The sequence below is a fragment of the Prionailurus viverrinus genome, chromosome F1 (assembly GCF_022837055.1).
Source record: "Prionailurus viverrinus isolate Anna chromosome F1, UM_Priviv_1.0, whole genome shotgun sequence".
Classification (NCBI taxonomy): Eukaryota; Metazoa; Chordata; class Mammalia; order Carnivora; family Felidae; genus Prionailurus; species Prionailurus viverrinus.
In genome coordinates, this window is record NC_062577.1 from 27998577 (window position 1) to 28026164 (window position 27588).

General features: G+C 37.7%; 2 protein-coding genes across 8 annotated transcripts in view; one reads left to right on the forward strand and one right to left on the reverse strand.

Annotated features, from left to right (window-relative positions):
- RPS6KC1 (ribosomal protein S6 kinase C1) overlaps nt 1-12302 on the reverse strand; it is a 380719-nt gene extending 368417 nt beyond the window's left edge. For all 7 annotated transcript variants that reach the window (XM_047840895.1, XM_047840893.1, XM_047840894.1 and 4 more), the window contains exons 1-2: nt 12065-12302; nt 21-56 (exon numbers count right to left, since the gene is read on the reverse strand). In XM_047840895.1, coding sequence (XP_047696851.1) covers nt 21-56; nt 12065-12169 — 141 coding nt within the window. In that variant the 5' untranslated portion in view covers nt 12170-12302. The remainder of the gene's footprint in view (nt 1-20; nt 57-12064) is intronic.
- Nucleotides 12303-16330: 4028 nt separating this feature from the next.
- The window catches only part of ANGEL2 (angel homolog 2), a 35943-nt gene continuing 24685 nt past the window's right edge, over nt 16331-27588 (forward strand). Inside the window, exon 1 of the mRNA XM_047840903.1 lies at nt 16331-16336. The gene's annotated coding sequence lies outside the window, so the exon portion shown is untranslated. The remainder of the gene's footprint in view (nt 16337-27588) is intronic.

Here is a 27588-nt window from a genome sequence, read left to right on the forward strand (position 1 = left end):
CATATGTATAAACATGTTACCTCCTGGACATCTTCTGGGTTTCTTCGAGAAACAACCTAAAACAAAACATACACAGAAATATCTCATCATTACCAAAATTTAAGATTTCAAATTTGTATAACTACTTTCAACAGTATTTGTATAAATAATTCAATTTGTTTAAAAGAAAAGAAATACCATATTTTATCACTTAGCTATATATATCTTATATATATCACTTACATCACTCAGCTATATAATAACTTCACCATCTGAAACACGCTACAAAATTAAGAAAAAGGCAGCTAACAAAAAATCCACACACTAAAGTTCATGCATTACATTCGTAAGAGAATGCCCTGGCTTCACTCTTACTTGACATAATTCTAACAAGCTAGTCTATCCCCCTTCTGAGCCTACATATAAGGTAAAAGCAAAAAAAAACCAGCGGTACCCACACAAAGCGTACAAGAGATGGCTCTGTATTACTTGTTATAACTGTATGTGAATCTACAATTAGCTCAATAAATAATTTCAACTTAAAAAAAAGCAGCCACAATGGCCAGACACACTAATATCTGTGAGAAGTAATCACTGACCATATAATGATGAAGAAAAAAACAAAAGTAACTTATAAAACATTATAATCCTATCAGGGTTCTCAGGGACAAATAATCCTATCAATATTCCCTGAGCAAAGAGAAAGAGGGAGGATTCTTTCATATTTTTCTAATTATAAAAGCCAAAAAGTCTAACACCATTTAGAAAGATTTCCGCACTGGGGCACCTGAGTGGCTCAGTCAGTCAGGTGTCTGACTTCGGTTCAGGTCATGATCTCACAGCTCGTTGAGTTCGAGCCCCGTGTAGGGCTCTGGGCTGACAGCTCAGAGCCTGGAGCCTGGAGCCTGCTTCAGATTCTGTGTCTCCCTCTCTCTCTGCCCCACCAGAGCTTGTGCTCTGTCTCTCTGTGTCTCTCAAAAATGAATTAACATTAATAAATAGATAGATAGATAGACAGATAGATAGATAGATAAATTTAAAAAAAGATTTCCTCACAAAACTTAAAAAAAGAAGGCTGGGTGTTTAAATCATCAAATAGCATTTTAGTGGGAAAAACTGACATTTGATACATAATACCATCTAGGCAAATGTAAAATTCACGTACTTGATGCTACAATATGCATCTTGCAAAGACAAGAAGAAAACATCAAACACATTAAAACAGTTGCCTATGGATGAGAGAAAGAAAAAAGTCTTCGATGACTGGTCACGATACCACGAACTGAAGATGATGATCAACTCAACACTACTCCTGAGGTCCAAAACAAAAAATATATATATACTATTTAAAGTCAGCCAGGGTGGCTCAGTTACCACCTGGGTGGCTCAGTTAAGTATCTGACTCTTGATTTCGGCTCAGGTCATGATCTCACACTTTGTGAGATCTAGCCCCACAACCAGCTCTGCACTGACAGATTCTCTCTTTCCCTCTCTCTCTGGCCCTCCCTGGCTCATAGTCTCCAAATAAATAAACCAACTTAAAAAAAAAAAAAGGAAAACAAGGGGTGCCTGGGTGGCTCAGCTGGTTGAGCGGCCGACTTTGGCTCAGGTCATGATCTCACGGTCTGTGAGTTTGAGCCCCGCATCAGGCTATGTGTTGGCAGCTCAGAGCCTGGAGCCTGCTTTGGATTCTGTGCCTCCCTCTCTCTCTGCTCCTCCCCTGCTTGTGCTCTATCTCTCTCTGTCTCTCAAAAATAAATAAATGTTAAAAAAAAAATTTTTTTAAAAAGGAAAATGAACAAACTGAGCCTTCAGACCCATACTTTTATAACTTTTAATGCTGTATTAGCAATTATCTCAACAAGTAGTATCAACTCTAAAAAATACTGTAAATTCTCTCTGATATAGGTTGCTAACTAGCATTTAGTACCTTTTTTCTGGGTGAATTTCAGTATTTTGTCATAAAATTCAGCCAATAAATTCCACAGAAGATGGAATTTAAAGTGGTGATTCCTTCTGTTTAAAGTTCATAAATTTCCACTGCAAGCATTACCTATCATGGGTAAGATGCTAGACATATATCTTGAAAAGCCTCTTGCTACAGAGAATTCTATCCCCAAGTCATCTTCAAAATTATGACCCTAAAGCAGCGCTTCACAAACCGTGCTGTACGGAATATCAATATTCTTTAAAATCAGTGCTCTTAAAGGAAGAGCTTAATGACAATTTCAGTTTACCTTTATTTAAAAAAGAAATGTTTTTTACAGCAGAATTTCTAAAGGCCTTTAATATATTATTATGCCTAGTAAATCTCCAAAAGGAAAATAAAACAGTATTTCCCCAGGTCATCTATCCACTCCACTTTTTATTTTTATCATGTTATTTGTTGTTATTTTATTTACTTAGTGCAACATCCACTAAATTTGGAATACATTTGGGAAATGTCGCTGTAATATCTGTAGTCTATCTGCCCCTGTTAATGCCAACAGCAAATTCTGAATTTAGGAAAACAAATAAGGGCTTACAGTGAAGGTAACTGTCTCCTACTGTGCTAAGAAATTAAATCCTTTACTTCATTTAATCACCCCAACAACCCTGCCTGGCAGGACAAGATAACCAAGCCCAAGAGCATCACTAATACTAAACATATTAATCAGTTACAGGCAGGACTGGATCTCAGAGCCATGATTCCAAACAAAGTAGTCCTTCCAGGACATAACCAAATCAGCCCTCCTAAAGATTAAAATTCCAAGTTTGCAAGTAATATTCCTGATGCCTATTAGGTAAATCCATTTTGTCTTTTACAGAGAAATGTAAGTCAACCAATAGCAGCCGAAGAAGTGCTTTGGCAGAAGAGAAGGCGCGAAGAAAGGGGTTTGAATACAGGCTCTAGTGCTAGCCACTAACTGCTTTTTTACCAGTTGGGTAATAAACCAAAGAAAAAGCAACCTTAAAACGAGCCCTCTTGCCTATCTTTAAAACAAAGACCTGAGGTTAGGGCTTGGCCTAGCTCAGGACCATAATAATCAACAGATCATACAGTAATTAGGTCCTCTGTATCCATTTCACAGTGTTAATTTATTTTATATAAATAATAAATTATTTCATACAAATATAAAATATAAATATATAAATTTTATAAAATATAAATATGTATTTATATAAATATAAAATATAAAAATAATTTATTTTATATAAATTATTTTATATAAAATTTATTTTATCTTACTTTTGAATAAGTATTACCAAGTTTCCTTAAAAGTCAAGTCTAAAATACTCATTTATCTAATTACCATCAAAATTATGATTTGAAATCACTCTCTTAACTCAGACCTACACAAAAGAATTGTCTTCTTCATGAGATTGATAGTTCCTAGAAAACAAAGCTACAAAAATTATTCAAACATATTACATCGCCTACAAAAAAAATGATCACAAAATAAGTCCCTTTAGAACCAAGTAGGAATGAGTCAAATATACATTTTAAGAAGCTACTTTTATGAGCAACTTATTACAGTCAAATCTGATGGCTGTTCAGCTACTAGTATGGTAATAGCAGCACTAAGAAGATAAAGGGTTTACAAAAGTAACATTCTTTTTAAAACTTAGTGTCAAGATACAAATAATCAAACATGGAAAAAAAAGAGAGAGAGAGAGAGAGGGACATGCCCACTCTCCATTTCTCAAAGATATGACTCTCCAAATGTAGGATGGGAATAATTGGATATACAAAAATGTAAGGTTACACTATAGTGAACATTTCCCATCGTGCCCATTAGGTAAACCAAATGGCACATTCATCAATGTAATGCACGCAATCCTGACTTTCAGACATTTGAGTTTCACAAAATCCATACTTTCATATAAATATACTGACACCTTTAAACTGCATTTCATACACACACACACACACACACACACACACACACACACACACACACACACACACACACCCCTGGCAAGAAGAGGAGATACCTCAAAGTGCCCAGCTCACGCAGTCCTCTTACCAAACTCAACCTTCCCTCCCACCCCGTCACCTGCATCTCAGTTCCTCTCTCCCTCTTTTCCCTGCAGAGCTGCAGGTGTCACTGGTTGGCAAGAATATTTGGGTTGGTTAATCACCTGCCAACCAGGTAGTCTGGACCCAAGAGACAGCACCTGCACAAACCATAATTAGACACTTTACGACACTGTTTAGTTCTCTGGAATGAAAAAACTCCCATATAAGATAGAGAAGTCAATGGGAAAAAAATTTAGGCATTCCACTTTCTAACAAGTTTTTACAAAAGTAATATGTTGAAAGGAATTATTTCTTTCTACATCATTAAAATCCCAAAATCTAAAGAGAGAATAAAGAAACTACGACAGCAAGTTACCTTTGGATACTCAATAAATGTTAAAGTCGTTTTTCTCACTTCAAATTTTACCAATCATTATAGCACCACTCTAAGGTAAACTATTTTCCAAAGTTCAAGGAAAATCAAAACGCTTACTGTTAAAGTTTGCAGTTTAACATAAAATCTTAATGTGAACTCAAATGCCCAAGCATATAAGTTGTCAATAAACAAAATGAAAACAGAATTTTAAAACCTGCTTACTAAAGTTTTTGGTATGTGAGATGGTTTCCTATTAAACAATATTAAGAGTCAAAAACAAAGGTAGAATGAAACATTACTCTAGGAAAAAAGTGAACAACTTAAGAGCCATGAGTTTTCAAAATGTCTAATCATAAATACATTTTTCAATAAATTAATCTTCCCCCACCCCCATGACTACTCCATTTACTGAAAATATTTCCATAGTAAGCCCACACCAATTATTTCTTCAAGAAACTTTCAGGGAGCTACTGATCTAACAACTGGTAATGAGTGGTAATTCTCACCGCTTTAACACTAGACATTTGCAATAATGTAAACAGTTAATTAAGGGTTTAAAATTTAGTAGGCTTGTATTTCCTTATAGTGGCTTCAGTTATTACTTGCAATGTTTATGAATATGCATTACTTTCAAAATAAAAAGCTAACAAAACCAAAAATTAAATCTGCTGCCTCCCATATACAAAAACTCCACAGTGACTATCATAATTAAAAGACTGAATGCTTTCCAAGATCAGGAACAAAGGAAGGATGTCCACTCTCATCACTCCTATTCGACCTAGTACTACAAGTCCTCGCAAGAATAAGACAAGAAAAAGAAATAAAGGACATACAGATTAGAAGGAAAAAATAAAACTGCCCCTTTTGCCAAACATGTATTGTCTATGTAGGAAAAGATGAAAACTCTACCAAAAACTCCTAAACTAATAAGTAACTTTGAAAAGGTCATAGATATAAGGTCAACACAAAAATGAACTCAAATGTCTTTATACCAGCAATGAAAAAATGAAAACCAAATTTTTATTTTTTTCTCCAACCACATTTTATTTTTTTATATTAAATACAATTTATTGTCAAATTGGTTTCCATACAACACCCAGTGCTCATCCCAACAGGTACCCTCCTCAATGCCCATTACCCACTTTCCCCTCTCCCCCACTCCCCATCAACCCTCAGTTCGTTCTCAGTACCTAAGAGTCTCTTATGAAAACCAAATTTTTAATACTACTTACGATAGCTACAAAAAGATGAAATGCTGAGGAATATATTTAACAATAATGTCCAGAATCTGTATACGGTCAACATAAAATGTTGAAAGAAATCAAAGAACATCTAAATTAATGGCACGACATACTGTGTTCATTTGCAAATTTACAGATTCAACAGAGTAAAGATTCAATTCTCCCAAAAACTGACCCACAGATTTAATGGAATTCTAATAAAAATCCCATTAGGATTTCCTATAGATATAGACAACCTGATCTAAAATTGATATAGAAAAGCAAAGGAACTAGAATAGTCAAAACTATTTTGAAAAAGAATAAAGTTGGAGGAATCCTACTCCCTAATTTTAAGACTTACTATAAAGATAAACCTACCATAATCAAGACAGTGCGGTATAGGGGCGCCTGGGTGGCTCAGTCGGTTGGGCGGCCGACTTCGGCTCAGGTCATGATCTCACGGTCTGTGAGTTCGAGCCCCGCATCGGGCTCTGTGCTGACGGCTCAGAGCCTGGAGCCTGTTTCAGATTCTGTGTCTCCCTCTCTCTCTGACCTTCCCCCATTCATGCTCTGTCTCTCTCTGTCTCAAAAATGAATAAACGTTAAAAAAAAAAAATTTTAAAGACAGTGTGGTATAGAACAAAACAGAGAATCCAGAAACAGATCCACGTATATAATGCTGACATTTTTGACAGAGATGCAATTTAAAAAAAGAAAAAAAAGAAAAAAGGCTAGCCTCTTAAACACTGTTTTGTTGCAATTGAACATACGTGTGCAAAAATGAACCTCTGCCTAAACCTCACACCTTATACAAAAATAAACTCAAAATGAATCATAGAGCTAAATGCAAAATGCAAAACAATTTTCTAGAATGAAACACTGGGGAAAAAATTGTGACCTGGGGGTATTAAAGAATTTTTAGATCAAACACTAAAAGCACACTTCATACGAGAAAAAAAAATTATAAACGAGAATTTACCAAAATTAAAATTTTTGGCTTTGTGAAAGACACTGTTAAGAGTGAAAAGATATACTACACACTGGGAGAAAATATTTGTAATCACATAGCTGACAACAAACTTACATCCAGAACAACTAAAGAATCTCAAAATTCAACAGTTAGAAAACAAACAACCCAATGAAAAAATGGGAAAAGACAGCCTCAAAAGGTTAAATACTGGCCGATTCTATTTATACAACACCCTCAGAAAGACAGAAGTAGAGAGGTAGAGAGCACATCAGTGGTCACCAAAGGGCTAAGAGGTGGGGAGACAAGTGTGAAAAAGAGATAGCATGAGGGAGTGTTTGGGGATGTGGAACTGTTCTGTTTCCTGATGATGGTGGTGGATATTTGAATCTATGTGTGTAAAGATTCACAGAAGTATATAACAAGTCAATTTTACTGTATATCAGTTTAAAAAGGAACACTTAGAAAAACAATGCCTCTTTCCAGGCCTCTCTCAAGTTCCTGCAGTATCTCCCAGCTAGGCAGCAAGAACACAAAGTTAAAAAGGCAGCCCACCCTCAGGGGAGGAAGCAAACAAGTACAATATGACAAAGGCTTTCATGGAGGAACATATAACACACATGGGGTTCTACACCTAAGAAAGGCTTCCTGGAGAGCACAGGGCAAGAGCTGACACTTCAGATGAGCAGGGATGCCAACACAAAAGACAACTTTCCAGACGGAGGAAACAGCATCTAACAGAGAGGTAAGGGGGGGGGGGGGGGGGGGGGCGGAAATGTACTACCATACTTGGGAAACTACAAATAATTCCTTTCCCTAGCACAAGCAGGCCATATACAAGAATATGGTCAGGAATTGAAAGCAGGTTCTTTCCAAGCAATACAACTAGTGTTTCAATTTGAAGCCTTAGAAATGGCAATTTTCAGACTCAAGTCAAGCTAAGTACTTCTTCCCTTCATTCCCTACTCCCTTTTTTGTTCACATTATCACAGTTACTGTATTTTCCATGTACCTATCAGTTTTGCCAAACTACAGTAAGGCCCTGTGGGGACACATAGGTCTCCCCATACATACACCCATAGAATCTAATGAAATGTGTTTTATAACATAGGTAGTCAACAGCACAGCACTGGGATAAAAGCACTGTGACTCAGGCCAGTCTACTAGGCTCAAATCTAGACTCCACCCCTGGCTAGCCATGTGACCCTGGGCAAGTTACTTAACCTCTCTGGGCCCCAATTTCCTCATTGATAACGTAAGAATAATAATAGCATCTACTCATTGGGTTGCTGTGGAAAATGTCCTAATTTATATAAAACGCTTAGAACAGTGCTCGACTCATAGTAAGCATCATGTGTTTGCACTTAATACTCAACAAATGTTAGCAACATAAAATGAGGACTTACATATTCTCAGTCTGAAAGCAAACCTAAATTGCTTTAAGTATGCACAAGACTTGCACACTGAAAATTAGAAAATGTCGCTTAAAGAGCTACATAAATGGAAGATACATGGATCAGAAGATTCAATATTGCTAAGATATCAATATCGCTAAGATATCTTCTTCTGTAGAAGCTGATCTACATTCTCAAAGTACGCCAATCAAAATCTGGGTAGGCATGTTTATAGAATTTGCCAAACTGATTCTAAACTTTATACAGAAATGCAAACAATCTAGAACAGCCAAGACAATTTTGAGAAAGAGAACCTACTTTCAAGACTTAGTTTAAAGCCACAGTAAACAAGGTTGTATGCCATCAAGAAAAAAGAAAGCATATGTCTAAACAAAGACTTATATACAAATGGTCGTGATAACTATACTCATAATAGCCAAAAACTGGAAACAACCCAACTCAACAGGAGAATGGATTCACTGTAGTATAACCATACAATGGAGTATCGGTCAGCAATAAAAAAGAGTAAAAACAACAACAGAGATGAATCTCAAGTACTCATGCTAAGTTACAAAGTCAAACCAAAAAACAAAGTGCATACTGTATAATTCCATTTATATCAAATTCTAGAAAATACAACCTGATCTACAGTGACAGAAAAATGACCAGTGGTTCCCTAGGGACAGGGGGTGGGGAGGGGGGAACCAAATGCAAAGAGGCGTGGGGGAACTTGTGCAGAGATGACCATGGCAGTGGTGACACAACTATATACATTTGTCCAAACTCATCAAATTGTACAAATAAAGCTGGTGAATCTGATTGCACATAAATTGTGCTTCAATTCAAAATATAGACATAAGGCAACAACGCGGTTTAAAAATAAAAGTATAGTAGGATGCCTAGGTGGCTCAGTTAAGCGTCCGGCTCTTGATTTTGGCTCAAGTCAGGATCTCATGGTTGCGAGATCAAGTCCTGGGCCAGTTCCATGCTGAACATGGAGTCCGCTTGGGATTCTCTTTTTCCCCTCCCTTTCTGCTCTTCCCCATGCAGGCATGCACTCTCTCTCTCTCAAAATAAATAAACAAAAACAGTAATTTTTAAAAATTAAAATGAAAGCATACCTTTTGCTTTCCATACTTGCAGAAAGAATACAGGCAAGAATTTGCCATTCATTTAATGCGGTTGAGAAATCTGCATTACAGTATGAGTTTTGTTAACATAGCATGGTGAAACAACCAAAAACACTGGTAATGGTTCTTGTAGATCTGTGTCTTCTTTAAGTAAAGAACCAAGGAAATCTCTAAAACAACTTTCCAATTCTTAATAGAAATATTTATTCTAAATAAAAATTGATAAACAACACAGAACTTATCTAGGAAATCTGTTAGCCAGCGTGTGACTGGCCATAAGGTTGGTCAAGCCTGCTAGGTTCCAGAGAAATGCAAAACTAAGCACAAAGGAGTCTTAAAAAGATGAGAGAGCTCTTATGCTACCTAAAACTTAACAATGGTACTTACTTCCCATGATTCTAATTCTACTTCTACATAAAGAACGCTATAAGAATCAAGAATATAGGGACTGCTTCCTAAAGCTAGAAGAAAATCAATAGTAGGAAACACAGAAGACATCCCTAATCTTTAGCTCATGAAGTTGTCTCAGAGGAGCACTACTTACTTGGTTAATTCTCCTGAGGAAAGATGTTTTTCTCCTTAAGTCTCACAAAATAATAAATATTTTACTTGTTTTATAATATTACACATACTTTTTCTAAAAAGTTTATCTCCATGATGACCCTCAAGGCTTAAAATGAAAAAAGCAAAACAGAAGCCAAAAATGAGGAAATAGCCATTTACAAGGAGAAAAAAACACAGTGTAAGCAATTTCCAGTTCAAATAACCATGGCAATATGTAGCATGCATATCATAGAGATTTGGTTAGTTCTAAGGAAATGTGCTACTTCATGTTCTAATTTATGTTGTCATACATTAGCTGTTGGTCATAAAAATTAGTTCACAGCTTAAGAAAAGATACTTAAGATGTAAATGAGGTTAACCTCTCCTTCTGCGAAGTAAGACTACAAGTAATAGTCATACCCAGTGTTTCCTATTCGAGTTCCACACACATACACAGCTTCAGGGCTTTATGGGCTCTGTCCCTCCCATTCACCCCTCTGCCTACCACACCCTCTGCTTTTCTCTTACCTGTCTGGATTCTTCCATTCCTTCACCACCTATCTTAATTCTTCTCCTTCTCCCTTGAGCCAGAGCAACCTCTCTATCTTCTGAAATCCCACAGCTCTTTTCTGCAGTCTCTTAAAGCATTTAACATTCTCTCTTGTACTACTTTAAGTCCAGTTTACTCTCTTCTATGAATATCCTTGAAAGGAAGGGACATGCTTTATTCAGTCTTGAATTCCTCATAGCACTTAGTGCCTCAAACCAAACATGTATTGATTGGATGTGCTGCCTAGAATGCCGAGGAAAACATTCCACCGATTTCTTGTCAACACTGTGTGCCATACACTGCCTCAGGTGATGTAAAAGGAAACAAATACCAGTGATGGAGACCTACTGTCGATCTACTAAGAGACACTGACGTGTAACCAGGTTAATACAATATGATTGAGGTACATGTTATCATAAGGGATGAACAGGGTGCTGTGAAGGGAACACTATGTATGTTAAAGATTGTTCTAATTCCATAAACTACGTTAGGAAAGTAGATTTTTGAAGGGCCCAATTACCAGAAACGTTTCAGAAGTGGTAATTCTAAGGGTCCCTTAATTTTAGTCTTAAAAAATTTCTTAACCTGAAACTAACACTCCGCCAGTATAACAACCTTACTTGCATAACTGGAAGTAACAAATTTCCTTCTATCTTCAGTATAACCCTCTGAGACAACCAGGCCTGGTCTTATCTTTAAACAAATTTGCTCCTCCCATCTTCTCACATTTGTCTGAATTGTGCACCATTTCCATAAACCACGTACCACTCTCATGAGCCAAACTCTGTTTATCTAAATATACCTAACCTTTACAGTTCTCAAATCCTACTTCCTGTGCTAACACAGAGGACTATGCCATCCTCCAAAGGTATATTTAGCATTACTACTATCTGTACCTCTCTTTTCTAACAATTAATGATAATAATAAAGTTAATTCTTAACTTTTTATATAACTTGGACTTAAGCAGAACTAGACTGAAATCCCAAATGTGCACCTATCTTATGATGTAAAATTGGTCAAGTTGTGAAACTTCCTTGAACCTCAGTTTCCTCATCATTAAAATTAGAATTCCATTGGGTAATATGTTCAAAATGCCTAATATACACACATATTCATACCTACATACATACATTACATACATTCGGACTTATTTTTGTTACTCTTCTTTTCCAAGCAGGGAGATGCAAACTCTCTTTAAAACCCACCGCAAAAGCAATGATGAACAAAGTGGGTACTAAAAATTGCTTAGCTGATGTAAAGAAGCCTCACAACTTTTAAATATGCCCTCAAAACAACTCACACAAGACACACACATACACACACACACACACACACACACACACACACACCCCCCGGTAAAATTTCCCGTATGTCACCTACTGAACACCATGAAAAACTCAGATGCAAAATGACACAACCAGATACAGAGGTCCTAGGCTGGTAACCCTAACACCGACATCCTTCTCAAGAATCTGTCTGCCTCAGTACAAACCTGACACTGTATAAAAGGTCAAGAGAAGAAATATATTTTATTATGTAAGTTAATTTTTCAATCTACACTATCCCTGGGAAGCAAGCAAAACCACTTCTGCAGATTTCAGCCTCCGAAGAGAAAGTCCTAATGGGATAGGGTCTGAGTCATCCATTTAAAACCATCAACGCCTGCCCCACCCTGGAACGAGGGGACTACCGCGACCTTCTACAGCACAGTCTCGAGCATCCAACACTCAGCACCCACCCCAGCCTTCCTGAAGTCCCCACCTCCGACGCGGGTCCAGGCACTAGGAGCACCCAGTCCCACCCCAGGCTCTGACCCACGGTCAGGTGCCCCCACACCAGGGCACATACCCTGGTCCCTCACGCCCCAACTCAGGATTCTACCCGCGCCTGACACCGGCACTCACCCGGGCGGTGACCTTATACACCGTGTAGCCCCTTGGATGTCGCTGGGGCTCGGTGACAGTGTAGAAACGGGCCAGGTCGGCACCCCGCTCCCGGGGAGAGGTCATCCTCCCGCCGCCTCTGCCGCCGCCGCCGGCCGGGGACCATCAGGACAAGCCGGCGCCGCCGCGGTCCGGGATCCCCAAACAGCCGCGAAGCGGCGAGGGGGCGGCGGCTCCACGGCTGCCCTCCGCCGCTCGGCTTGTGCTTCCGGCTCGGCAGAGAAGCTTCCGGGTCAGGCCTTTTCCAGAGTCCTGGGGGAGGGGAAACTCGGCGCAGGACGCTGGACCCTGTCCCGGCCGGGGCTTGGCATCAGGGATCAGGTGGTCGCACTACCACTCTTGTCACCGTAGATACCTGAGACTTCTCCAACGAAGTCTCTGTGCGCTAGCTCTTGACACCTTCTAGATTTTTCTGAGCGCTGTTAGAGCCACGACACACAGGTGAGATCCCGGTCCTCCACACCCTCGGCCAACCTGTGTACAAACTTATATGGAGTCGTAAAGGGACGGAGGGATAGTCCAGCCTAGCGTCTTCTTTCCTCCCTACTCACGGCCGATCATTTTGCATACCCACAACAACATCTGAACTGTCACAGACATAACTGCTCCTTTTTTCTAAGACAAATCCCGTCCACCCGTGCACCTGTCTTTCAACGTCCACAGCGGCCCGCAACCCTATGTCTATCTTAAAATTCATCTCCTCGGATGCTAAAACCTGGAACCTACGTCTAACTGGGGAAAAAAAAAAAAATCACACGACCTCTAAAAGCTACTATGAAGATAGAGTTTCCCATTCAATTGGTTGCTATCCAGTGCTTGGCAATTCTTTACCTTGCCTTGATCAGGATTTTCTTATTCCCCATAACATTTATTCCAGGTCTTTGCCATTCACCTCAACCCTCTGTTCCTCCTAGTCTTGCCCATCTACCGTTTGTCCCTGCCTTTCTTTCAGAAGAAGGGGGAGGAGTCCTCAGTACCAACCCCTTCATCTTCTCACATTTCTGTTCTGGTATGAGACATGGACACATCCCTTCCACATTATTTACTTATTTATTTTTATGTTTATTTATTTTTGAGAGAGAGAGAGAGACAGAGTGCAAGCAGGGGAGGAGCAGAGAGAGAGGGAGACGCAGAATCTGAAGCAGGCTCCAGGCTCTGAGCAGTCAGCACAGAGCCCGGGGGGCTCAAACTCATGGGCTGTGAGATCATGACCTGAGCTGAGGTTGGAGGCTTAACTGACTGAGCCACCCAGGCACCCCTCCCTTCCTTTACTTTTAAAGACTAATCACTCTACCTGTGTGCTGAAACCCATCCCCTTCGGCAGACCCAAAGACATTGTTCGTTCCATCAGTGGCATCTCAACTCTGCTTTCTATACCTTTAATCTTTTTCTTACCACTGGCTCCTCTGTGTCCCAACCTACATATGCCCAAATCTATCTATCATTCATTTATTAAACCTGAATTCCCCTACTTTGTGCCAGACATCATGCTGATAGGCACTGGAGTTACAAAGAGAGTCCCTGCTGTCAAGTACCATCTAGTGGGAAAAAACAGAGAATAATTAAAACATATTGTAAGTACCATGACAGATGTATATGTGGAGTGCTGTAGAGCACATCAAACTCAGAGTAAAGGGTTTTCTGTTACAGGGGAAACTATGACTGAATCTTGAAAGACAGAGAGGAATTAGCCAGGCTGAGATGAGAAAAAAGGACATCATCACAGTTGCCTCTTCTCCTCCTTTCTCCTTCCCTGTATTGTAAAAATTGCCTAAGTTGTTTTTTAAGTAATCTGCATCAGTATTCACACATCCCACATTTATACATTCAGGGATATCACACGTTCATTACCATATTCACTTCAATCGGCCTTCACTACTCTACTCCTACTAAGAAACGGCTTTGAAAAAAATCTGATGACCACATTTGCCCAATATTTTCAGAGTTTGAACATTTCTGACCATTTCCACCTTTTCAAAACTCCTCTGTGTCCTTAGTATATAAGTCAGCATTCCCTTTGCTTTTTCTTTTACACTCTGAGTCATTCACTCCTTTTCAGCCTCTTTTGCTGATTTCTCCTTTTAAGAAGGTTCAGTGTTGGAGTACCTAGGTGGCTCAGTCAGTTGAGCATCCAACTCTTGATTTCAGCTCAGGTTATGATCCCAGGGCCGTGGGATCGAGCCCTGCCTCCAGCTCCAAGCTGAGTGTGGAGCCTGCTTGGGATTTACAAATAGCAACTTAACATGAATCATTGCCATAAATATAAAACCTAAAACTATAAAAGTTCTAGAAGGAAACACAGGAAAGAATCTTTGTAACTTTGGATTAGGCAAATGATTCTTAGGAAACAAGTGAATTACAAGAGAAAAAAACTAATAAATTGGACTTCATCAAAATTAAAAATTTCTTCATTGTGAAAGATATCATTAAAGAACAAGACACAGATTGGGAAAAAATATTTACAAAACATGTATCTGATAAAGGATTTGTATCCAAAATATATAAAGAGCTTCTATAATTCAATAGTAAAAAAGAACCAATTCAACTGTTTTAATATGCAAAAGATCTAACTATCCATTTCACCAAAAATGATATAATGAGGGCAAATAAGCACATGTACTACCTTATTCATCTTTAAGGAAATTGCTTTTATTTTTTAATATGAAATTTATTGTCAAATTGGTTTCCATACAACACCCAGTGCCCATCCCAACAGATGCCTTCCTCAATGCCCATCACCCACTTACCCCTCCTTCCCACTCCCCATCAATCCTCAGTTTATTCTCAGTTTTTAAGAGTCTCTTATGGTTTGCCTCCTTCCCTCTCTAACTTTTTTTTTCCCCTTCCCCTCCCCCATGGTCTTCTGTTAAGTTTCTCAGGATCCACGTAAGAGTGAAAACGTAAGGTATCTGTCTTTCTCTGTATGACTTATTTCACTTAGCGTAACACTCTCCAGTTCCATCCACGTTGCTACAAAAGGCCAGATTTCATTCTTTCTCATTGCCAAGTAGTATTGCATTGTATATATAAACCACAATTTCTTTATCCATCAGTTGATGAACATTTAGGCTCTTTCCATAATTTGGCTATTGTTGAAACTGCTGCTATAAACATTGGAGTACAAGTGCCCCTATGTATACACTCCTGTATCCTTTGGGTAAATTCCTAGCAGTGCTATTGCTGGGTCATAGGGTAGGTCTATTTTTTAATTTTTTGAGCAACCTCCACACCGTTTTCCAGAGTGGCTGCACCAGTTTGCACTCCCACCAACAGTGCAAGAAGGTTCCTGTTTCTCCACATCCTCTCCAGCATCTATAGTCTCCTGATTTGTTCATTTTAGCCATTCTGACTGGCGTGAGGTGATATCTCAGTGTGGTTTTGATTTGTAAGGAAATTGCTTTTAAAAGCACGATGAGGGAAAATGGTGGAGTAAGGAACTCCAAAAGTCCACTATTCCATATAAGCAATGAAAAAAGCTGGCAAAAATTGTCCATATCAACTCTTTCAGAGCTCTAAAAATCAAACAAAAGATTACAGCAACCCAGGGAGCATTTATTCAAGAAAAACAGCTAAATCTCTAGGAACAGAAAGCTTTCTAACATTTTTTAAAGTTTACTTATTTATTTAAGTAATCTCTACACCCAACATGGGACTTGAACTCACGACCCTAAGATCAATAGTCTCATGCTCTTCTGACCAAGCCAGCCAGGTGCCCCACACTTTCTAACATTTTAACTTACCCTAGTTCCATCCCCTACTTTTCAACTCAGGGTATCCCGTTAAATAATGGTCTACTTTCCTGGTACCAGTACAAAGGGAGCAAAAGACATCTGATTCTCACAGAATAGTAATTATTTCTTTTGACCTATCTAGTGGTTCCCTGGAGAATGGCCTCAAAAGTCTTGTCTTTATCTCAGCTAACTTGTCCCAGTGCTAAAGCCGCTATCTAGGGGACATTTGTTTTGTTGTTGTTATTGTTGTTGTTGTTGTTGTTGTTGTTGTTGTTTTTCAGGGGACATTTGTGAAAACAAACAATAATAGACTGCCCAAGAAGCTTGAGAGGAAAGACAGGAGAATAAGGTTTGGGGAATAGGGCCTTGAAAAGCTCCAGAGAGTCTAGAAAATCACGCACATAACCAGGACTGTACATATGCTCAGGAAAGACCTAAGAAAGCCCTAAGTTTTCATATCTGCCTGACTTTGCAAAAACAAAAAAAGAAGGTTAAGACAGTTGTAAATTACCTGAGTATTGAGGGTATACAAACACAACATACTGCAAAGACTGGGAGATTTTTAAATTTTTTAAATATTTTAATTTTTTTATTTCCAGACATTTAAGAAAATCTCTGTTTAATCATTAGCTGACCAGTGAGCTAATAGAACAGAGATTTCAGTGGCCACACACAACAAATAATAGATTTTGTAAAATTAGTTCAGAAAACTAGTCCCATGTCAGGCTTTGTCCTAACAGAGACTGGAGCCTGCTTCGGATTCTGTGTCTCCCTCCCTCTCTACCCCTCCCCCGTTCATGCTCTGTCTCTCTTTCTCTCTCTCTCTCTCTCTCACACAAACATTAAAAAAAATTTTTTTTAATTAGCTCAGAAAAGTTACGAAACAAATAACAATAACAAACAATAACAATGAACTCAGGAGAGGGAAGAGAATCTGATTTCCAGAGGTGAAACATTATAATATTCAAAATGTCCAATTTTCAACAAAAAATTATAAGGCAGCCTAAAAAACAAGAAAGCATGGCCCACACACAGGAGAAAAAAAGCAATCAATAAAAATAAAAACCATGTCTATGAGGAAGCCCAAATGTCCTTTATTAGACAAAGACTTAAATCAGTTATTTTAAATGTATTCAAATTACTAGAGAAAACTATGTCAAACTGACTAAAGCCAAAACCAAAACTGGCTCAAGAAGAAACAGAAAATCTGAAAAGACCTATAATAAGTAATGATATTGAATCAGTAATCAAAAAACTTCAATGAAGAAAAAACCCAGGATCGAATGGCTTCACTGGTAAATCCTACCAATTGTTTAAAAAAGAATTAACACAAATTTTTCTTAAACTCTTTCAAAAAAATAGAAGATGGGTGAACACTTACTAACTCATTTTATGAGGTCAGTATTATCTGGATACCAAAGCCAAAGACATCACAAAAAAAGGAAAATTGCAGACCAATATCCCTAATGAATATACACAAACATCTTCAACTAAATGTTAGCAAATCAAATGCCACAGCATATTAAAAATATTAAATACTAATGACCAAATGGCATAAATCCCAAAAATACAAGGTAAGTTTAACATATGAAAATAAATCAATGTGATAGACCATAATAATGGAAATAAAGCAGAAAAATACAAGATTATTTCATTAGATGCAGAAAAAGAATTTGACAAAATCCTTTTCATGATAAAAGCACAAAACAAACTAGAAGTAGAGGGTAAACTCCTCAACCCAACAAAGGACATTGGTGGAAAATTCATAGCTAACATCATAATGGTAAAAGACTGAAAGCTTTTCTCCCTAAGATCAGAAACAAAACAAAGATGTATACTCTTTACACATCTATTCAACACTGTACTGGAATTTCTAGCCAGGGCAATTAGACAAGACAAACTGAAAGAATCCAGATTGTAAAGACAGAAGTAAAACTCTTATTTGCAAGTGACATGATCTCATATTTGGAAAATTCTAAAGGATACACACAAAACAAAAAAACTTATTAGAGATAATAAAGTTAAGCAAAATTGCAGGATATAAGATCATTACACAAAAATCAATTTTATTTCTGCACACTAGCAATAAACAATCTGAAAATGAGATTAAGAAAATAATTCTATCACCAAAAATAAAACATTTGGGAATAAAGTTAACCAAGGAAATGCAAGGCTTGTATACTGAAAGCTCTAAAACATTGCTGAGAGAAATTTAAGAAGGCCTAAATAAATACAAAGTCATCTCATGTTCATGGACTGGAATATTGCTAAGATGGAAATATTCCCCAAATTGATCTGTAGATTCAATGTAATCCCTACTGCAATTTCAACTGCTCTTTTTCTAGAAATGGACAAGCTGATCCTAAAATTCATGTGAAATGCAAAAGCCTTTGAAGAGGCAAAACAATCTTAAAAAAAAAAAAAGTTGAAGGACTCACATGTCCTGATTTCAAAACTTACTACAAAGCTATAGTTATCAAGGCAATGTGATAGTGGCATAAAGATAAACATATAAATAAATGGCATAGAGTTGAGAACTCAGAAATACACTCATACATTATAGTCCAATAATTGTCAACAAGGATGGAGGTGGATGGTGTGGGAACCGATAGTCTTTTCAACAAATGGTGTTGGAAAAACTGGACATCCACATCAAAAAGAATCTGGACTCCTACCTAACACCGTATACTAAAATTGTACCAAAGACTTAAATGTAAGAACTAAAACTATGAAAATCTTAGAAGGAAACAGGTGTATACCTTTCTAACCTTGAATTAGGAAATGGTTTCTTAGCTATGACACAAAAAGCACTAGTAACCAAACTAAAAATAAAGTTATTTCATCAAAATTAAATGTTTCATACATCAAAGGACTCTATGAAGAAAGTGAAAGGGAACCTACAGAATGGGAGAAAATATATGTATCTGCGAGGGTCTAGTATCCAGATTAACTCAACAATGAAGAACAAATAACCCTATTTAAAAATAAGCAAAGGATCTGAATATACATTTCTCCAAATTAGATATACAAATGACCAATAAGCACATGAAATGATGCATCATTGGTCATCAGGGAATGCATCTCAAAACCACAATCTGATAAGACTTCATACCCGCTAGGATGGTGATATGGGCTGAATTGTGTCCCCCAAAAATCCATATGTTGAAGTTCTAACCTGTTACTTCAGAATGCGATTGTATTTGGAGGAAGGTCCTTTAAAGTGGCACTTAAGGTAAAATGAGATGGTTTGGGTGGGTCTTAATCTAATATGACTCATGTTTTCATAAGAGAAGATTAAGACACATACACAGGAAAGACCATGTGAAGACGCAGAGAGAAGATGGCCATTTACAAAACAAGGAGAGAGACCTTCAGAAGAAACTAGCCCTGCCAACACTTTGATATACTTCCAGCCTCCAGAATTGTAATAAAATACATTGTCCAAGCCTGTGGACAGTCTGTGGTAGTTTGTTACATTAGCCCTAGCAAACTAATACAGAGGGCTATTTTTAAAAATAGACAATAAGTTGGTACTGAAGATATGGAGTAATTTGACCCTCATACATTGCTCATGGGAATTTTAAATGATGAAGCTCATGTGGAAAAAATTTTTACAATTTCTTAAAAACTAAACACAGAGTTACCATATGATCCAGCAATTCCACTCCTAACTATGCCCAAGAGAACTGAAAAATATGTCCACAAAAAACCTGCATGTGAATATTATTAGCAGTATTATATACAACAGGCAAAAAGTAGGAATAACCCCCAAAAAACCATTCAGATGGCCGACACATGAAAAAATGCTCCACGTCACTCATTATCAGGGAAATACAAATCAAAACCACAATGAGATACCACTTTACACCTGTCAGAATGGCCAACATTAACAACTCGGGCAACAACAGATGTTGGCGGGGATGCAGAGAAAGAGGATCTCTTTTGCATTGTTGGTGGGAATGCAAGCTGGTGCAGCCAGTCTGGAAAACAGTATGGAGGTTCCTCAAAAAACTAAAATAGAACTACCCTACAACCCAGCAATTGCACTACTAGGTATTTATCCAAGGGACACAGGTATGCCATTTTGAAGGGGCACATGCACCCCAATGTTTATAGCTGCACTATCAACAACAGCCAAAGTATGGAAAGAGCCCAAATGTCCATTGATGGATGGATGAATGGATAAAGAAGATGTGGTATGTATATATATATATATATATATATATATACACACACACATATATACATATATGTGTATTACTTGGCAATCATAAAGAATGAAATCTTGCCATTTGTAACTACGTGCATGGAACTAGAGGGTATTATGCTAAGTGAAATTAGTCAGTCAGAGAAAGACAAATATCATATGACTTCACTCATATGAAGACTTTAAAACACAGAACAGATGAACATAAGGGAAGGGAAGCAAAAATAATAAAAACAGGGAGGGGGACAAAACATAAGAGACCCTGAAATATGGAGAACAAATAGAGGGTTACTGGAGGGGTTGTGGGAGGGGGAATGGGCTAAATGGGTAAGGGGCATTAAGGAATCTATGCCTGAAATCATTGTTGCACTATATGCTAACTAATTTGGATGTAAATTAAAAAAATAAAATTAAAAAAATTTTTAAAAAGTAGGAATAACCCAAGTATCCATAAACTGATGAAAAGACAAACAAAATATGGTTTATCCAATACAATGAAGTACTATTCAGCCATAAAAAGGAGTAAAGTACTAATACATACTACAACATCGATGAACCTTGAAAAAATTACGCTATGTGAAAGAAGCCAGACAGAAAAGTCTAACTAGTACATAATTTAATTTATATAAAGTGTCCAGATTGAAAAATCTGTGAAGACAGAAAGGAGATTAGTGGTTGACAAGGGATGGAGGGAGAAAGGGGATGAGGAAATTGGGAGGTATGGGGTTTCTTTTAAGGATAATGGAAAGTTCTGGAATTAGTGGTGATGATTACACAAGCTTGCAAATATTCTAAAAACCACTGAGTTATATATTTTATGTGGTTAAAATGGTGACTTTTATGTTATGTGAATTTTATCTTAATTTAAAAAAAAACTACATTGAGATATCACCTTACGACCAAAACAATGGCTAACATTTAAAAAAAAATTTAAATCTTTATTCACTTTTAAGAGACAGAGAGAGAACATGAGGGGCGGGGGGCAGAGAGAGGGGGGACACAGAATCCAAAGCAGGCTCCAGACTGTCAGCACAGAGCCCGACGCAGAGCTCGAACCCATGAACCGTGAGATCATGACCTGAGCCAAAGTTGGAAGCTCAACCGACTGAGCCACTCAGGCGCCCCATCAATGGCTAACATTTTAAAGACTGGTGCTACCCAATGTTGACAGGGACAGGAGCAACTGAAACTTTCATAGGTTGCCAGTGGGAATTCAAAATGACTCAGCCACATTGGAAAACAATTTGGCAGTTTCTTATAAAGTTAAACATACACTTACTATATAAACATACACTCACTCGTAGGTATTTTACCCAAGAGAAATAATATATATATATATATATATACATATATATGTATATATATATGTATATATATATATATATATCCATATGAAGACCTACATGTGAATATTGATAGCAGCTCTATTCATAATAGCCCCCAAATGGAAACAACTCAAATGTCCACCTAACAGATTGTGGTCCCAGAACGACTAAAGGTAAAAATACTGATAATAATAGCAATTTCATTCCTGGAGATATACACAAGAAAAGTGAGTGAGTATATCCATTTAAAAAGACACACACAGGAAAGTTTACAGCATTATTATTCAGAAGGTCTGAAAATTTGCCACAACCCAAGTGTCAATTATCAGTAAAATGGATAAGTTAAATGTGGTATAAATCACACAATGGCATTTACACAGCAATTAAAAAGGAAGAACTACTGGTACATGTATCAACAAGGAAGAATGTACGCACATAATGTTGAGCAAAAGAAGCCAGACCTAAGAGTATATACTCTATGATGCCATTCACAGAAAATTCAAGAAACTAAAACAATTTTATGGTGATAGAAGTCAGAATAGTGGTTATCCACAGAGGATGGAGAGGGCGCAGGCGGTGAAAGGTACAATGGGCATCACCTGAGAAGCACCTGAGAGACGTCTGGTACACTGGAAAGTTCATGCTCCGGTTAGCAGTTACATAAGTGCACACACATGAAAATTTATCAAGCTAAACATTTAAGATTTATGTACTTATGTGCCCAAGTAGTAAGTGTTTTAAATTTTCAAAGAAAATAAAAACTACCCCGGTCTACCTACCTGCCTCCAATTCATCCATAGTCCCGTTAAAATTATCCTATGAGATTTTTCAAAATATTATAATAGCTCAAAGATTCCCTTAAATCTTTTTATTTTTGACATCCATGACCCCAGATTTCCCAAGCTTAACGTAACTGTTTATGAGCTAAAAATTCATTAAAGAAAGTTAATACCTACCTTACACTTTGATGTTAGCCTTCACCAAAGGATCCTTCCAGCTAAATGTCCAGTGGCACAGGCAGAGTCAAAATACTTGGTAAAGTCACCACCAAACAGCCACTAACTTACTCATTATTTAGACAAACAAAAGACGAAGTCCCTCTCTTCAAGTAGATATTAAACAACCACAGAGTGTTTTTGCTCTTTCTTACGTGCAGCTTTCTCATGCTCTCCTCTGACGCTCCATTGCTCAGTCTCTTCGTTCTCCCCGATGTCCAAGGAACCCTGCTGAGGGCTGCTCTTACTCCTTAATATCTTCCCAGAAAGATAACCCTAGGAGCCCTAAAACAGACCAAACCAGGCAGCAAGATAATTTGTCAGAGGTGAGCTCTATTCCATAACATCCACAAGTCTCTGCACTATAGGGACTCACAAATCTGCAAAGCCCCATTCAGGATTGAGAGATGGGAAGAACAAATCATTTGGGATAGAGAGGAGAAAAAGACTAATCTAAATTTCATATTCTGACTACCAAACTCCTAGAATTGTACCTCTGGTTTAAAAGCCTGGACATTGAGAGTTCTTAATTTAATCAGCCCACACAGGTTAGGAAAGAAATAGATTCTAGCAAGGGGTGAGTGCTGTAATGTTTTCATCAAAGACGACTGCAGAACATACACTCATACATACATTCCATCAGCTTTCCAGATTAATTTACTATTATAAGACCACTATTTAAATCTTCCTTGTTTCAAATTAAGTCTTTAGTTTGCCACCACCGTAGCAGGCTAAGATGTAATCTTAGGTTGGAAAAATGAGAAACCATGTGAAAAAAAAAAAGAAAGGAAACATTCCACAACCATAAAGAATTAGGAAATCACTGTACCAGACTACAGGATTCTGCAGGGGAAAGAACTATGTCACCATGACAACCTGGGATATTTTTATTGAGAGAGTTGATAGGTTCTACAGAAACATTTTTCATAATTTGGAGGCTGAAAGTAATATATAAGAACATGTGTGGGAGTTGAGAGACATTTCAAATTTGGATTTTCATCTTTTTTTTCAGCTTTTCCTTGCAATCTACATGTTGCCAAATCTTGTTTTTTAAGGGCAAAGGGATAAAAGTAATTTTTATATCCCATGTTCATATATAAGCATTAGGTACATGTGTGTATTTATGTAACTTCACTCATTAACAAATACAAAGTTTCTTGACAAGCAGGGGAAATTTGTAACAATTAATGGCTCAAAATAGTTTATATATTTGCAGAACCATCCTTGGCTTAAAAATCTGAAAGTATCAGATAGATATTTCTGTCATGTATTGTATCCATACTATATTACTTCTCATTTGACTTCATAACATTTTTATCTTCTATTTTTAATTTCCTTTGTACCATTTCCCAAAGAGTCTGTATACGGTTCTGCTACATGTGTATTATCTACCTGGTATATGCTAGTTTACTTAACAAAGTGTATGTTTTCAATGTTATTTTGCCTACAAAGCGGATGTAAAATAAAACAAAACATGTCTCTCTGTGTCTTATAACAGATACTTCACAGCTATCATTTATTCAAGCTTCACAATATTTTACAGGTATTATTATCCCCCTTTTAGAGATGAAGTAACTGTTATCAAGGAGATGATACATTTGCTACTTCCACAGGGAAGTGTCAGGTCTGTGTTAAAACCCAGGTCTATTTGACACCTGAGAGTCTTCCCATTTCCTATGTTACATTGAATCTCAACGTCCTCATAATTCTTGAAGCACAGACTTTGCACTTACAAATAAATAAATAAATTGTTTCTGGACAATAAGGCAATATATAATGCAATATAATCCAACATATCTATACTTCCAGCTAAGATACCTGTAATTTCTTGCATTGAAGACATCCTCTGCTCCAAACACGTATCAATGACACATAAAATATAAAAAGAGAAATTACGAAACAAATAAAGAGGGTGCCTGGGTGGTTCAGTCAGTTGAGCATCCAACTCCTGATTTTGGCTCAGGTCATGGTCTCACAGGTTGTAGGATCAAGCCCCACACTGGGCTCCATGCTGGGCTTGGAGCCTGCTTGGGATTCATTCATTCTCTCTCTCTCTCTCTCTCTCTCTCTCTCTCTCTCTGTCTCTCTCTCTCTCAAACTAAATTTAAAATGATACAAACCATTATCATGCTCAGAAACCATATAAACCTCTCTAAGGCCCAGAACACCAAAGCTGAGGCCTGCTGGGCTCCCCATCTAGGAATTTTGTACTGCTGTGTACAGGGACCAAAAATCCTCCCAAGAAAGGGAAGGGATGGATTCAAGTTCACTGCTGAAACCAGGGGCTTCTTCACCCATGAAAAAAAAGTTAAAAAGGGCTGCAGTGACTCCTTCTAGAGCCATGGCTTAGGGAGCCAGGAGAAAGGTGACACAGCACCACACCCAGGACCTGGGCCAAGCTGCCCACTAGTTCAGAGACTGGATCTTGTAATTTCTCTTAATAGCATAGCCAGACAAGCCTAAGCCAGGAATATAAGTCCTAATTCTAGTCTGGGAGTTCCTTGAGGAAAAATGGAGGCAACTACGAGTTAACAAAGAGTGAGAAAAACAAACAAACAAACAAACAAATTTCCTAATCAGGATGTCTGCATATCAAAATTCCAAAACATGTAAGGAAATTCATACTTAGAACAGTGACCAACAAAATTAGAGGAGATAAGTTCATCCCAGATGAAATGAACATAAGAAAATGATTTGAAAATGAGTTTTAAATAAGCATGTAAGCATATTTAAGTATTCTCTAAGAAAGTTAACAGAAAAAATACAAGGAATTATAAAAGCAAGGAGAAAAACAAAAGGTTGACATGGAAAAGCATCTACTAGATATCCTGGAAATAACAAAATACAGTCATTGAAGTAAACACTCAATAGACAAAATACACTCTGGTCTCAGTTGAAGAAAAAGTTTAGTAAATTAATAGAACTGAGGATTCACCCAGATCTCCACATAGCAAGATAAGATGAAAAGGAGAGGAAAGAGAAGGGAGAGGACAGGAGGAGTGGTTAAGAGTAGTCAGAAGACAAAAGAATGAAGAGGGTTTAATAGTGATCTAATAGGAATTCCAGAAACAGATAATAGAGGAAATGGTGGGAAAAACAATATTCACAGAGATAATGGGGTCAACATTTCTGAATTGAACAAAGAAGTTTTCAGAATGAAAGTTCACATTGAATGCTAATTAGTAAAAAGCAATTCTGGGGCGCCTGGTGGCTCAGTCTATTAAGATTCTGACCTTGGCTCAGGTCATGATCTCATGGTCTATGAGTTCAAGCCCCACATCAGGCTCTCTCTGCTCTCGGCACAGAGCCTGCTTCGGATCGTCTGTCTCCCTCTCTCTGCCCCTCCACCACCTGTGCTCTCTCTCTGGCTCTCTCAAAATAAATAAATAAACTTTAAGAAAAAAAAGAAAAAAGCAATTCCACATATACAAAGTAGATCTTAAAAACCAACAGGAGAAAGGACAGGTTAGCTGCAATGGAATGACATTTAGACTTACAGCAGACTTCATCAGCAACAATAGATGTTAGAACACAATGAGTAATTAAGAATACTATGGAAAAATAACTGTGGGTCTCAAAGTATATCAAACCCTAAATATCATTCAAGAAAGAAACCAAAGTAAAGATATTATCAGTGACACAAAACTAAGAGACCTTATCACAAACATTTGCTAAGAAACAAGAAAGAGCAAAGAAATTTTTTTGAATATGTTGGTGAATTTGCTTACTATTAAAAGGCTAATTTTGGGGCGCCTGGGTGGCTCAGTCGGTTAAGCGTCCGACTTCAGCCAGGTCACGATCTCGCGGTCCGGGAGTTCGAGCCCTGTGTCAGGCTCTGGGCTGATGGCTCAGAGCCTGGAGCCTGTTTCCGATTCTGTGTCTCCCTCTCTCTCTGCCCCTCCCCCGTTCATGCTCTGTCTCTCTCTGTCCCAAAAATAAATAAACGTTGAAAAAAAAAAAATTTTTAAAAGGCTAATTTTGAGGGAACAAAACAAACTAAGAAATACGGGTAGCAATGTTTAGTGAAAAGTTAACGTCTAGTAAAGTCTTATTTGGGAAGAAGACAGAAATTAGATTTTTATTAGATATTTTGTTAGGAATAGAAATGAAATTAGTATTTGGCATAAGGGAATTTTTATACACACCTAGTAGAAGTACAACCAATTTGGAGAGCAATTTCTAGTAGATGAGGATGTATTATTCCCTCTCAGCCAGCAATTCCAATTCTAGGAACATGTAAAGAAAACATCCCAGGGGCGCCTGGGTGGCTCAGTCAGTCAGTTGAACTTCCAACTTCGGCCTAGGTCATGATCTCTCAATTCTGTTTGTGAGTTCATGTCCCACATTGGGCGCATCGGACTCACAGCTCAGAGCTTGGAGCCTGCTTCAGATTCTGTGTCTCCCTTTCTCTGCCCCTCCTGCACTGGCAGTCTGCCTCATTTTCTCTCTCAAAAATAAACAAACATTAATAAAGAAACAAAATGTTTTAGGGGCGCCTGGGTGGCGCAGTCGGTTAAGCGTCCGACTTCAGCCAGGTCACGATCTCGCGGTCCGTGAGTTCGAGCCCCGCGTCGGGCTCTGGGCTGATGGCTCAGAGCCTGGAGCCTGTTTCCGATTCTGTGTCTCCCTCTCTCTCTGCCCCTCCCCCGTTCATGCTCTGTCTCTCTCTGTCCCAAAAATAAATAAACGTTGGAAAAAAAAAAAAAAAATTAAGAAACAAAATGTTTTAAAAAATCACAAATGCGAGCAAGGAGACATACAAGAATATTCATAACAGCATTAGTAATAATAGTAAAAAACTATAAACAACGTAAATGTGTACCAGCAGAATAAAGGATTAGTAAATTGTGATTTGTATTTGGAATACTGTGTGCAGTAGGAAAAAGTGAATGAACCAGAATTAGAAGTAGAAACATGAGTAAAATCTTATAACGTTGAGAATAAAAAACAAGTCGCAGAAAGATGCAGAGTATAACATTCTAGTTTTAAAATGTTTAAAATTTAGTTATATGTTATATGTTATATGTTTATTATATGTTGTATATAATACTTAAAATCAATGGAAAACTTAACAGTACATGGGAATGAAAAGAGCCAAAAACAGGATAGTAGTTACCTTTGGGAAGATGAAGGGGAATGGCATTGTGTATGGGGTACCAAGAGGCTTCAACTATACTTGTAATATTTTCTTTTTTTTTTTAAGTTTATTTTATTTCTTTTCAGAGAG